The 13,499-nt window shown below is 29.8% G+C and overlaps 1 protein-coding gene and 1 long non-coding RNA gene across 2 annotated transcripts; both read right to left on the reverse strand.

Annotated features, from left to right (window-relative positions):
• Positions 1 to 6,268: 6,268 nt before the first annotated feature.
• On the reverse strand, positions 6,269 to 7,710 carry LOC116405056. Its single transcript, XR_004218110.1, has 2 exons — positions 7,555 to 7,710; positions 6,269 to 6,793 (listed from the first exon to the last, which is right to left on the reverse strand). It is a non-coding gene; the product is annotated as an uncharacterized LOC116405056 (long non-coding RNA).
• Positions 7,711 to 9,440: 1,730 nt separating this feature from the next.
• On the reverse strand, positions 9,441 to 10,675 carry LOC101206369 (ribosomal RNA small subunit methyltransferase NEP1-like). Its single transcript, XM_031889216.1, has 6 exons — positions 10,637 to 10,675; positions 10,198 to 10,345; positions 9,986 to 10,096; positions 9,829 to 9,911; positions 9,653 to 9,710; positions 9,441 to 9,520 (listed from the first exon to the last, which is right to left on the reverse strand). The coding sequence occupies exons 1-6, from the start codon at positions 10,673 to 10,675 to the stop codon at positions 9,441 to 9,443; spliced, it is 519 nt and encodes a 172-aa protein (XP_031745076.1).
• Positions 10,676 to 13,499: the final 2,824 nt, after the last annotated feature.

Here is a 13,499-nt window from a genome sequence, read left to right on the forward strand (position 1 = left end):
TGTGTAGATAATGAAACAAAAAGATTATGGATGTAACTAGTGTTTGCTAGATGAATCACAATACTATAAGATCATTCATATATTTATTTGTTTTAGGGTTTCTTTTCTTTAATGTTTATAGTTTTTAATGCATTTAGGGTAGGTTTTAATCAAATTTGTAGTTTGAGAACCTTTTTAACAATGTAATTGAGATGGCACATGAAGGCTAATATAACATATGCATAAATGCATTTGTTACCTATCACTAATGGTCCTATAACCCATTATATGTGAGTTGGGTCAACTTATTCACACATCAATTAGTCTCATAGGATGATCCAACTAACCTTACAACATTTAGGTGTTCAAAAAACTCGTGAATTCATGGTGATTATCACTTCTAAAATTGAAAGGTCACAAATGTTTTAAGGTCACGGAATGTTTCTTCACCAATGTTGAATGATAAGAAGTAGGAGATGGAGGGTTCTTTTGATTTGGTTAAAAAAACACAAATTTCAATTTTGCATTTGGTCTTTTATTTTTGAAATTTTTATTTAAAGGGTCCAAACATAAAAGCAACTCTTTATGATTCTAACTTGTCACTGTTAATGTTGAAAAGACCTTTGTGTGGTAAAGTCTGTCAAATTACTTTCAAAGAAAACGACTATTCAACCAAAGCATGACCTAAGACATGACCTAATGTTATCTCTAGAAGGCATGATTTAAATCATTATTGTATGAACAATGAATTTCCACCAAAGTAAATAAATAAATAAAAATCATCCTATGTATATATTTAAAAAGTATTCTCTTTAATTTCAAATAACTTTTTAGATTAAGATTATGTTTTACTCGTTAAATTTAGTTAGTTGTATTTTGTAATCATACATTTATTGATATTGTTAGAGAGAATTATGAAAGTACCATACTTACAATAATCGTCATCGAGACTAAATAATCCTAGATGATAATGGTATAAAGAAACAAATTACGTTTATAAAATATTTAAATAAATATAATAAAAAAATCAATTAGATTTATGATTGTAACGACATAAAAAAGAAAATTTAGTATTTGAAAAATAAAAATGAAAATGAATCGAACCGAATCGATCGAACCGTGTTTTTGAGTTAAAAGTATTAAGTGATGTGATAAAAATGGAGAATTTTTGGTCAATGAATGATTTCTCTTGTACGTCATCTCATTATCATCGGAACTTAAATTTGACCCTCAACCTCAACTGTCCATTTAATTATAATTAATAATGAAAAACAAAAATATGCATTTTGATTTGGTTTGTGAAAATGAAAGTTATCAATCAATTCTTACCTTAATGCATAATGCTTAACTCATTATACTTCTATATATATATATATATACAAATTAATTAGGAATCTTTTTTAAAAAATATATAACAAAATGTCAAAATAAAAATTTTAAAAATGTTCAAGTCAAGACATAATAATCGGTCATGCGCTCGTGTGTAATTCTTCTTTTAAATGATCACGGTACATTATCGTGTAAGTAGTATCAACACCAGCCACATAGACGCATGTAATTCTTCTTCTAAACGATTATGATACGAGGTTGTGTAAGAAATTATATACAATTGCATAGTTCGTGATGCACAATTGTTAGTTCATGATAAACTATGGTTTTGAAAAAGATCTAGTAAACGATCCTGTAGATTGTGATACATGATTGTGTGTAGTTTATAGTACACGATCGTGTAGTTCATGATATCCGATCAAATAGTTCATAATAAACGATGGTTTTGAAAAGCCCTAGTAAACAATCGTGTAATTCATGATACTTGTGATAAACGATGGTTTTGAAAAGCTATGGTAAACAATCATGTAATTCATCTCTATCTATGACATATTGAACAAAAAGCAAGGTTGATGATTAATTGAAAACAAAGATAATAATAGCAAAAATATAATGAAAAATAATAATAATAATTTCATAACAACGGTCATGATTTAAAAAAATATAAAAAAATTGCATAAGAAAAAGAAAATAAAGAAATCAGAGCCACACAAAATTCAAAAACGACAAAGACAAATCTAAAATATTTATTAAAAAATGGTTTACTTCATGAGTTATACGAGTCGTAAATGTTTTGATATTTTGTTATATTTATGAAAATTAACCAATTAATTAATAATTAATAGATATTAATCCTAAATATGTGAAAAAGATAGTATTTTGGGTTGTAACATTCAAAACATGGAAAAAAAAACCATCTTCTCTGTCACATTTTTTTTAAAGTTGGTATTTAGTTCAGATTCTAAAGTGTTTAATTTTGTCCAAAAAAACTATTTTGAAAAAATGGTAGTGTTTGGCCAATTAAAATAATATATTTTTTAAAAAATTTATTTATAAAATAATCTATCGGAAGAAATCTTTAAAAATCAAACTCCTTGTAAAAAAGTTTTAAATTTTAAATTCATTTTTAAAAAATGTTTAAGAGGAAATGTATTATTGAATTCATTCTGTTCTTAATTCAATCCAAACGGATCTTTCATTTTTAGAATTTTAAGTGTACTTTTTTGTTATTCTATGATAAAATATTGGTCTTTTTGAATTTGTTTATTTTTAAATATATATCGAATAATTCGAATTAACATAAATAACAATTTGACTCATATAAATTTTAAAATAATCATTTTGTAATAAATCATAAATTAAGTTGGACACTATTATTATTGATAGACTTTAGTTGATATTTATCAATGTATCTAATAATCAAGTAAAGGAACGGATCGATTTAATGATAAAATTTAAATTTTGGTTAATTTTGTTATTTTCGAGAATTCTTCTTTTAAATTATAATTTAGATATATTTAAAATAGTTTTGGTATATTAACACGACAACTTATTTTTGACGTTCAAATTTGAAATTTATGAATCACTAATTGAATTGAATTGAAGCATGAACATCTATTTTAGTTGTTACACCAATCTTATGAGTCCTTCCAATTTGAGAGGGGAATAAAATTAATGGGTATCGCCATGTCATTAAATAATTGCAACAATGTCTCGATCAATTTTCAAACTTTAAAAATAGAACAAAGCGCGAAAATATTTACATCATATAGAATAATTTTAAGAATGAAAAAAGCGAGTAAGCCCACAACGTGAAATAACAAAAATACCTAGTGATTAATCGGTCACACGTGCATGAAAAATTGATTTTGTACCCAGTCTAAACAATCTCGTTGCAAGTTTAAACGATCTCATACCAAGTCTAAACGATCTTGTACTCAGTATAAACGATCTTGTACCCAATCTGAACGATCTTGTACTAAGTAAATGTTCAAATCGATCTCAATCATTAAGAAGTACAAACTGGTTGTTGGTCAGTCGATCGGTTGATTGGTTTAAGCCTTTGAAGTTGTTTAGTTTGAGAAGAATTCACCCAAGTGCTTCCTTGTCTTTAACAGATTACCTTCAATTCAGTCGATTTTGATAGGTTGATTTGGTTTCTTGATCTATCATGCTTACTCCGAAAATAAGGTATCTTCGGAAGGGAAAAAAAGTTTAATTATCCTTCTTTTGAATTTTGAAAATTTTGTAGAATATCTTTTTACACAAGTAACCTAAATACAAAAAAAAAAAAAAAAAAGTGTTAATTTCTCGAAGACTAAATTGAAGTTTGTTTCAGTGTGTTTTATTTTAAAGTTGTATTAAACGATTATATCTATATTTATTTATATAGGTTTCAGAAATATATATTTATAATTTGTTAATATCTTTTTTAGTTAGATTTTGAAAAAATGTATTTTTAATAACTTTTCAAAAATATGTATTTTTAATAAGATTTCAAAATATCTATATTTATCTTACTCGTTTTTATTATTTTCATGTTGTATTAAAATTTTTAGACTATATCTTATTTGTTTAACACATGATTTGTATGTTAATTAAATTTTATGTCATACATCTTTTAGCATTTTAAAAAGTTGTGTATGTTAAACAACTAAAAGACAACAGTAGAACTGTGACCAATAAGTTTTTTGTTATGACTTTACAACGAGTTAAGACTATTTTTTACGGTACATGGATCGAAACTTTCACGTACCACGATTATCGCGTTGTTGAGGTTTATGTTCTGTTTGCATCTTTGTTTCAACAATTTGTTGAATGTATTCAAGGTAAACTTTTTTTGTCATCCAACCTATCTGTATTTCGTTTGACAGTTTACTGAGATTGCCTCAACAATTTGAAACTCTATAGTATGACGTTTCAGCTTTTTCATATGCAAGCCTACTAGAGATGAAAAAGTTCAAAATGTACTCTAAGGGAGGCATAGTAGTTGAATCCCCACCCAAGTCTTGTCGCGCTCTTTGCAATCTAAGCTTTTCGTTGCAATTGACAGTCTTTCAATGTTTGATTTAACAACAATTTCAATAAATTTATTTCTCTTTGACGTTTTCTAAAATATTTTTCAAGAACGTGATGAGAGGTTGAATCATATCGTGAGTTTGTTCGTGGATTTCGATCGGTTGACTTGTTGACTGAGTCAAACAAGTGCCGCACAATCGCTCGTCTTGAGTTTGAAAGGTTGCGATTGTAACAAGTGGAATCAGAGCCAAATTAGTTAGTTGATAGTTAAAGACAGACAGATATCAATTGTGAAACATACAAACAAAGCCCATAATGAACGATTAGTAGAACTCGAAGAACATATGCTTTACTTGGTGGAAGTTCCTAATTCCATATGTTTCTTAGAAAAGTTGCTCGAGGAAATTTCCAAGAAAGTCTGTAACGAGTCAACTTTTTGAACTAAGCTGAGGTCATTACTTTAATACAAGGACACTCCTTTAAAACATAAAAGCTCGTAAAAATCTATTAAAAATCAAATAGACATCAAAGAATCTTTATTCGGGCCCTATTTTAAACAAATAAAATTTCAAAAGCATCGTTTATAAATTACTTAGAACCAAACTATATTCTAAACATGAAGCTCATTTTAAATCCTCAAAACTGGAAAACAGTAAAAACATTAAGTGGAAGCAATTTTGAACGAAAGTTTTCCCCATCGCGATCACGTGTCCTTTTTGTCCCTCGTCGGTCTACCTCTCGTATTACCTTTACCTGAAAAAAATTAAACATGAAAGGGGTAAGTATAATTATACCCAATAAGAGACCCACTACTGGTCTTGCTAGGGATAAAAACTGTTAACTTTCTAATGGGAGTTACCCTGCATTATAACAATCTCGTGAACCCGTAGGATGCATATATCAGTCTAGTGCTCTCGAAGGATGCACTCATCAGTCTAGTGCTCCCGAAGGATGCACAACAAGTGGTGATCCTATGGCACACCTGCAAGACACACTATCCCATAGATAAAGCTAACAATTTCTCTTCAATCATTCTAACAATTCATAACAATCACATCAAATCACAATTAAAACTATCGACATTTCTCCTTTACTACATATCATTAGTAAAAAACAAACACTAGTACACATCACAGTTCAGTCAACCATACTAAACATCGGTCATCATATTTATATCTACTTATCAGTCAATCCCCATCTCAGTTCTATTAAACATCTTAAACAGTCAACTCCAAATGCAGTCCAAGCTACCATCATCATATAATCATTTTAGTCCAACACATATACAATCAATTTACTCATATCAGTACATAAATCATTCATTAGCATAACGGTTTCCTTGAATAGATAAACTTATACATAAGCATCATCCACCTCAGTTCAGTCAATTCAGTCAATTCAGTCAACAATACACTACCTATACTTTAACATAACAATCAACCATCCTCAAATTCAGTGAGTTCAACATTCTCAATTCAGTATAATCCATCAAGGTAAAATTATTTTTGACAGAAAAAAATGTCAAATTATTTGAATTCGTGGCATTTTATAACTATCGTCAATATTGCAACAATGACATTTAATTTTATAAAAACTGTCATAATATTTACATATTCTTGATAGAAAAAAATGTCATATTATACGAATTCGTGACATTTTATAACCGTCATCAATATGCAAAAGGATGACAGATAATTGCTCTAATATGCATGGGTTAATGACAGTTATTTGTTGTCATAAAATATTAAATAATGACAGTTATTTTCTGTCATAAAACACTTATTGTGACAATTTTTTAAAACTGTCATAGATAGTCTTTCCTTTACAGGCAATTCTATGACTGTAAAAAACTGTCATGGATTTTATTTATGGCAAAAATAACTGTCGTCGTAGACCATTTTTCTTGCAGTGACAATTTTCTTGGTATTAAAAACACATTTCATTACTAGTAAGTTAGTCAAACATATTGAATATGAAAAGCAACCGAAATTTTGGGGAATGGAAGAAGAAATGCATTGCTCTTAATAAAATAACCTTTGGCCTCTTGGCCATGAGGTACATCTTATAAAACAATACAATAAAAATACAAAATGAAATACAGAAGAAGGTGTTACGCCTCAAAATATGATTTCTCATCCTCTTTGGCTCTGATTTTTTGCCTATGCGGTGAGAGGAAAGATGGATGGGATGAACTCTCTCTCTCTTGTGTTCTAAACTCTCAACTAAAACTCAGGAAAGGGAGAAGATGGGCGAGGAGTGATGTTGACATAACATCCCACGCATAATTAATGTTCTGAAAAGTTGTATCAATGTTGCGCAGACGTCCTTTTATCTGACTTTCGCGCCAACCAAATTTGTCTGTTAGTGCCTCATATTCCCTAGCTTGCTTGCTTGTCGCAACATTGGTTGAACTTGTCTCCTCGTGTAAACATTAAATCATCAAGCTTCACTTCTTTTGCCTAAAATCCTGCAATAAAAGCATTAAAACGCAATAAAACAGGGATGGGGTTCTTTTGTATAATGTTATTCATAGATTAATCAAATCGCCTATTTTTTTTCCTTGTGTTCTTCTTTTCTCATGCGATTAGACTTCATTATTTTACATAAAAAGATATAAACTTGTATTTCTACAAGTTATCACGCGTGTATGGCCAATTTATTGTGTGTTGATCGAGGTAGTTTTATATTGAAGACTTTTTTTGTTTTCAAAATTGTTCTATAGGATGTAAATATATTTCCACCATTAAACCCTTAAACAAATTAGAGGTCAAGCAAGTAGCGTGAATAGCTTCTTTACGAATGAGGCGTGAATAGCTTCTTCACGAATGAGGATTGTCCCTGGTCTTCTACCTCAACCAACTGCTACACCAATTCCTCAAGGATGTCCATATATATATATGAGTGAAAACCCTAAGATTGAACTTAAAAACCTTAAAAAAATTCCAGTTCTTTGCTTCCTATCATACTCCACTACCCTACTCAATGACCATTGCAACTTCAGTTTTGATGCTCACAAGATCTCACAACCCCTAGTTTTCCTTGACATTCGCTTCACTTTTCTTTCTTTTCTTGACGTGCTTCTTAGGGATATTGGCATTTTGATTTCAAGTGATGTTTAGCAAATCTGATAACACAAAAGAGATTCTTCATCTTGTTCCTTTCAATATAGAACATGTAGTAATTTTTGTTGCTAGTATCCTTATTGTAAGAAAGGGAGAGAGAACATACCTATAATTATCAATAATCACTTCCCTCTATCCTTCAATCAAAGCAACTCAATAGCAAGAATAAACAAAATATCAATAGAAAAATCAAAAGTACTAAAATTCACTTGGAAAATGCATAGACAAACAAAAAGACCCTACACACCATCAAAGTTTAAAATCTCACATTTCATTTTTCATTATCTTTTTCTCAAAGCTTCAGCCCATAGCCATGACATCTCCCTTGGCCTTGATTTCCTAATTCGAACGAACAAATATCAATCAAAAATCAACCAAATGTTTCACTGAGGCATTTCATCAAACACATTGTAAGCTACCCAAATGCATCATTGAGGCATTTCATCAAACACATTGTAAGCTACCAAAATGTTTCATCACATAGCCAACCATAAAGAAAAAATGTAGATTCAAATTAGAAAAATGATTGTAAACAACAATATTGAATAGGATGGTAGATAAAACAAACACATATCTCATATAAAAGCAAAACTATGGTTGAAGGAGAGAAAGAGAGGGATTTCGCGCGTTGTTGACCGAAAGTCTAGTCTTATCCGGCGTACGTGAGAGAGGGAGAGAGATGGTTAGCAGAAGGGAGGACAAATCGAAGAGGGGCGACGTGTGGATCTTCCACATAGAAGAAGAAGAAGAGAAGAAGAAGAGGAGGAGGAGGTAGAGAAAGAGTTTTGGAGATGTTTTATTTTAATAAATAAATTATTTAATGTTTTTAGAATTAGGAAATAAAAAAGGAAAAAATCTGATTTTAATAAATTTTTTATTTAAAATAAATTAAATAAAATATTGTTTGTATCTTTTATGACACCAAATAATCACGGAAAGTAAAATCCAAAAAATTCCGTCTTTTCCCGCCAAAAACGCGGTTTTTTAGCTTTTGTGACAGTTTTTTCTTTTCTCCTTTCAATTTGGGATGTATACAACTGTCATAGTAGACCACTTTTCTACTAGTGTAACCAAAGAGTATCAAATATGCAAACCATTTGCTCAAACTAAAATAATAATACAAAACATTTACTCCCAGCCAAAATTAAAAATTATTTTAACTCATGTGTTTGCTAAACTCAAAATAAATAAATAAATGGAAAAAACAAAACATAAGACAATATTTATCCCTTAAATACTTTGAATTTGTATCTCTCTTAAAAAAAACGTACTACTTCATTCTTGTCGAAACTATATTAGAAGAGTCGTCTTTTCAGTGCTTGAGTTTATACCATGAGATAGTGTATTTTTAAATGTTTTTATCTTTATTTTATATAATTTTACAATAAAAAATTCAAAATTTAGATACAATAAAAGCATCAAATTGTTAACATAACTCAAAATCAAAATTCAAGTCTCAATCAAATTTAAAACATAAGATATGATATGATTTTAATGGCTAACAACACCTGCCTTAAGAGTAAGAACTGTGGGTGAGAAAACTCGAACCGAACTGAAGAACCAAACCGGACCGATTCAAATGATGAGTACGATTTTAAAGTAAGAGAACACAACTAGAGACCAATCTTAAAAGATAGAAGCATAAAAATGGAAGCCCAACTAGAAACCAACATCAAACCTAAAATGTAGAAGCCAACTTGAGTATAACTCACAAGTTAAAAGCAAATATTATCAACCAATAAAATAAATTACATGTTTGAATTCTCTAACCCCGAGTAAATTGATGATACAATTTTTTTCTGAAAATAAAATGAAACTGAGCATTGAAATGGAAATTTGACTAGTACAAGTATACAAAAATGATCCATAAACTAATACGACAAGAACCAACCTAAATATACATGAATAAACGATAACTATACAATTAGAGGCATTCCCTAATTGATGATGTTGCATAGCTTAGTATGGGCGGCTATACAAGGATGTGAGAAGTCACCAGATTCCATATTTCGTACCCAAGCTCTCGTATATCATGCGTAGACAAACTCTAGCGCTTAAGTGATATCCAGAAACTGCATGCAAACCAGTGAAAACAATCAGTGTTTGAAGATCATTTTCAACAAATTTAAACTACTTTTGTTATTTTTGTTATAGGCTAATTTAAAGGGATAAACAATCATCTAAAGAACTTACAAAAGGCTAACCTGATATCAATTCATCTATGTTTTCATTGTCAATTTTGCCATGAGCCATTGCTCCAATCTGAATACATAATAATCATTTAGTTTTCTCTCCAAATGATGAGAATGGAAAGAGTGCTTGATAGTTGATGCATAATATGAGAAATTGGAGAGTTTTACGGTGTCTGATGAGTAATTACCACAAATACTAGATTGACGTCGTTGCTAAACGTTTTGAGGTAATCTCGTGGTTCAACAACTTTTTTGGAACTTGAGGAAAGACCTGGATTATTGTCATTATTCAAGGTTACAAAAACTTCTATAAATTAATCAATCTTTCAAAATATATTAGCTCACCGATCTTCAAGCAATTGACAGGTAAGTATTGGATCACAGGATTTTTTACCACTTGCAATAGTTTTCCACAGTTGCCTTTGGCTTTAGTGCTAAGCTTTTGCAACAATTGAGCTACAATAATCATATGTAAGAAATTTAAATAGAAGCATCATAAGAACTAGTTTCATTCACGTAACTAGCTACTAGTATTCTGCTAAGCAAGAACAACTAACACACCATATCACAAAACAGCTCGTCCAATGATTCTGGTATTCGAGTACGAGGGTCAACTTTGATGAGAATTCCTTCATCAGTTCTTATGAATACTGCCTGAACTAATCCAGCCATACGAATTCGAGAATACATGATATGGACAAGAGCCTGTCATAAGAAAAATTAAAGATTATATTTTGTTCAAAAGAGAACATCACAAAACTACGAAGTGTTTGCTTAGGATAGTTCTATTAAAGGTCAAAGGAAAACATGATTCAATAATAGATTGTGAAACTTTGAGGAAAAGTTTTAGATTAGGTGGAAAGATGGAATTTCAGAATTCATAAAAAACCAAGTCCATTCTGTTGGTTTTTTTTCAACATTACTATTCTAAAGTGTGGTATCAATATTAGAGGATTTTCATCTTTTGCTCTTTTGAAGATAATTTTTTATACTCACCCCATGAACTATATCAGGTCTATACTTGTATGGATCCATTCTCTTCCGCCGCAAGAAGTCAGCATGTTTTTCTTGATTCAAAATGTGATAGTTCTCAAGAAACATGCACATAACAATAACAGAAAAACAAACACCATTAGTTCCGAGCAGAAGAACAATTGATTTTAATCTATAAATTCTAGCTAAGATTAAAGGTCAAACTTAAAAAAGAAAAAGAATTGAACAAAAAAAAGCTAATGCACGTACGTATACACAGTGTCTCTAGATTACACGTTCAGATTTGAAAGCATGGAGACAGAAAAAATGGGTATTGACAACGTATATATACTTGTATATGGACCCACATTCATGTATGAAGACGATAGATAATCTCTTAATCATAATATCGCTACAAGGATAATGGGTATTGACAATGCGGTAGTGCGTCAGAAAAAATGAAAAAAAAAACCCCATAAGCCAGAACGTCGAAAGTAAGACGTCAAGAGAACTTTGGTCGATGCGCTAAAGGAACGACGTCGGACGTGTATTATCCTCAACGTCGTTGATGCTGACGTGAAGATTACGTCGACAATGGGGTAAGCCAGACATCACCTCCTCACGTCGGACAATTATGTCGCATCGGGAAAAGGTTACCTCGATGTCATGGAAAAAACTTTGAGGGAAAACCCTTACATCGGCGTATTATATGCTTTAAGATGAATTTTTATATATTTTTTAAATTATTTTATTATTATATTATTATTTTTTTTTATTGTGAGTAATACGTTTCGAATCCACTTCAAAATGCAACCATTAAAATTGATAACAAATTATTATAATAAAAATTTATAACTTATATAATAAAAGTTATAATTACGAAATTTGATTGGTTGATGCCAGGTAGTAGATTATCGTTTGGTTGATGTCAGGTAGTAGATTATTGTTTGCATGTCTAAGTTGTCGAGTTGTTGTGGAAAATCGTTTCCAATGTCCATATTTGAAGAAGTATCAACAGATCACCAATTTTACGAACATCTCACTTCGATGCTTTGCATAAAAATTTAATTTCTCTTCAAATCTAAAAGTCTCATCTTTATGATTTTTTTTATAGTTATATATATATCTAATTTTTAAACTTGGCTTAATATTAGAGTCTCGTTCTAGTATTTTATATGTTTTTTATCCACAAGAACATACAAGTGCGAGTTGAGTTAAACTCTTGTTGGCAAAAACTAAATTTTTTTCCAACTATAATACATCTCAAACTACAATATTTAAATAACTAAATATTTCTTTTCTCTCATCGATGTAATTTGTTGGTTAAAAAATATTTTAATTTTCGATTAATTTTTTTATTACATGTCTTTATTAATAATTAAAATAATACATCATATTTTTAATAATTATAAATTTACATAAATTTTCATACAATTATAAATTTAGAAAATAACGAAATTGGTGAGAGAATGAAACATCTTGGATTTAGCCCAAGACAAAGGAGAGAGAAAACAAAATATTTTAAAATTATTAAAAACTACAATATTATAATTAATATTTTTAAAAGTATAATAAATCTCTAAATATTTTTTTTCATTTACAATAACCTTGAACTACTTGTTGACTCTCAATAATATAGTTGTCTTTCTAAGCTTTAAATACTTCATGAAACTTCATAGTTAGTTTCACCATATATATAATTTTTGAAGCAAAAACGACCCCTACAACAAAATGCAAAAATGAAAGGGGTTCTAAACATCCCCAAATCAGAAGGTACTCTACAAACAAAAGGATAAAAAAATATCACAAAAAAATTTGAAAGAATTCAAGAATCAAATCTAAATCGAAGCTTGAGTACTACAGTGAAAGAATCCACTTTCCAACTACAATGTAAGACATTTCAAGTTTCCCTAGCAATTAGAATTGGCTGGGAAATGGTTCATCCCCAGTAAGCACCCTTACACATGGGAAGAATGAATTTTGTAACAAGAACTAGTTAATACATCTACCAATCATGTTCCAAAACAAATATCTACGCTGCTATACTTGATGTGATAATGGATGATCAGTAGATTTTGTCTCAGCTAGGTGGTATGAGTTGATATTACTATTATATAATCATTTCAAAAGCCGAGCTGTGTTGTGCAAAATCATGTACTGTAAACTTAAAGAAGGAAAAAAAAGTAACAAAGTTAGAAGAATATAGAGATAGCATTTTAAGAACCATTGGAATCTACAGCTAAATGGGTGTAGTGTAGGGGGGAGGTCATAACAATTTAAAGCCAATCTCATAGAATCCAAACCAACGCAGAACTTCAGCATTTGGGATCGACCTTAACCATAATATGATCAGTACATATATCAGTACATATATATATCAGTACCTTTAACTTTTAATCAACTACATGAGTAGAAATACAAATATTGTAACTAAAATTTAGGGCAGCTCATTTTCCTTTATTTCTTTAGAATTTAATTGTTGGATGATAATATATATAGGAAGTATATTATGTTATACCTATTAATCTTAGTATTTTCAGGAAAACCATCAAACAAAGAGTGTAAATTTGATCTAACAACAATAATAAGTTATAAAAGAAAAAAAATAAGTATAATAATAATAACAATATTAAGTTTTTTTTAATATAATAACAATAAAAAAATTTCTATTCCTCGTTCTTTCTCCTTATGTTTTAGAGGAAAAAAGTGTTCAATAGTTGGGATTTAAAAAAGTAATGATAATGAAATAACGATAAATAAAAAACGAACATTTTCCTTATATCTCATTATTTCTCCCTATTTCTTAGAGAGAAGAAAAAAAAAATAATGATTCAAATCCCAAAGAAAATTAACGGTTGTATGTGGTACAGATCCTTGGAAGTAAATT

This window comes from Cucumis sativus, chromosome 7, assembly GCF_000004075.3.
Source record: "Cucumis sativus cultivar 9930 chromosome 7, Cucumber_9930_V3, whole genome shotgun sequence".
NCBI lineage: Eukaryota > Viridiplantae > Streptophyta > Magnoliopsida > Cucurbitales > Cucurbitaceae > Cucumis > Cucumis sativus.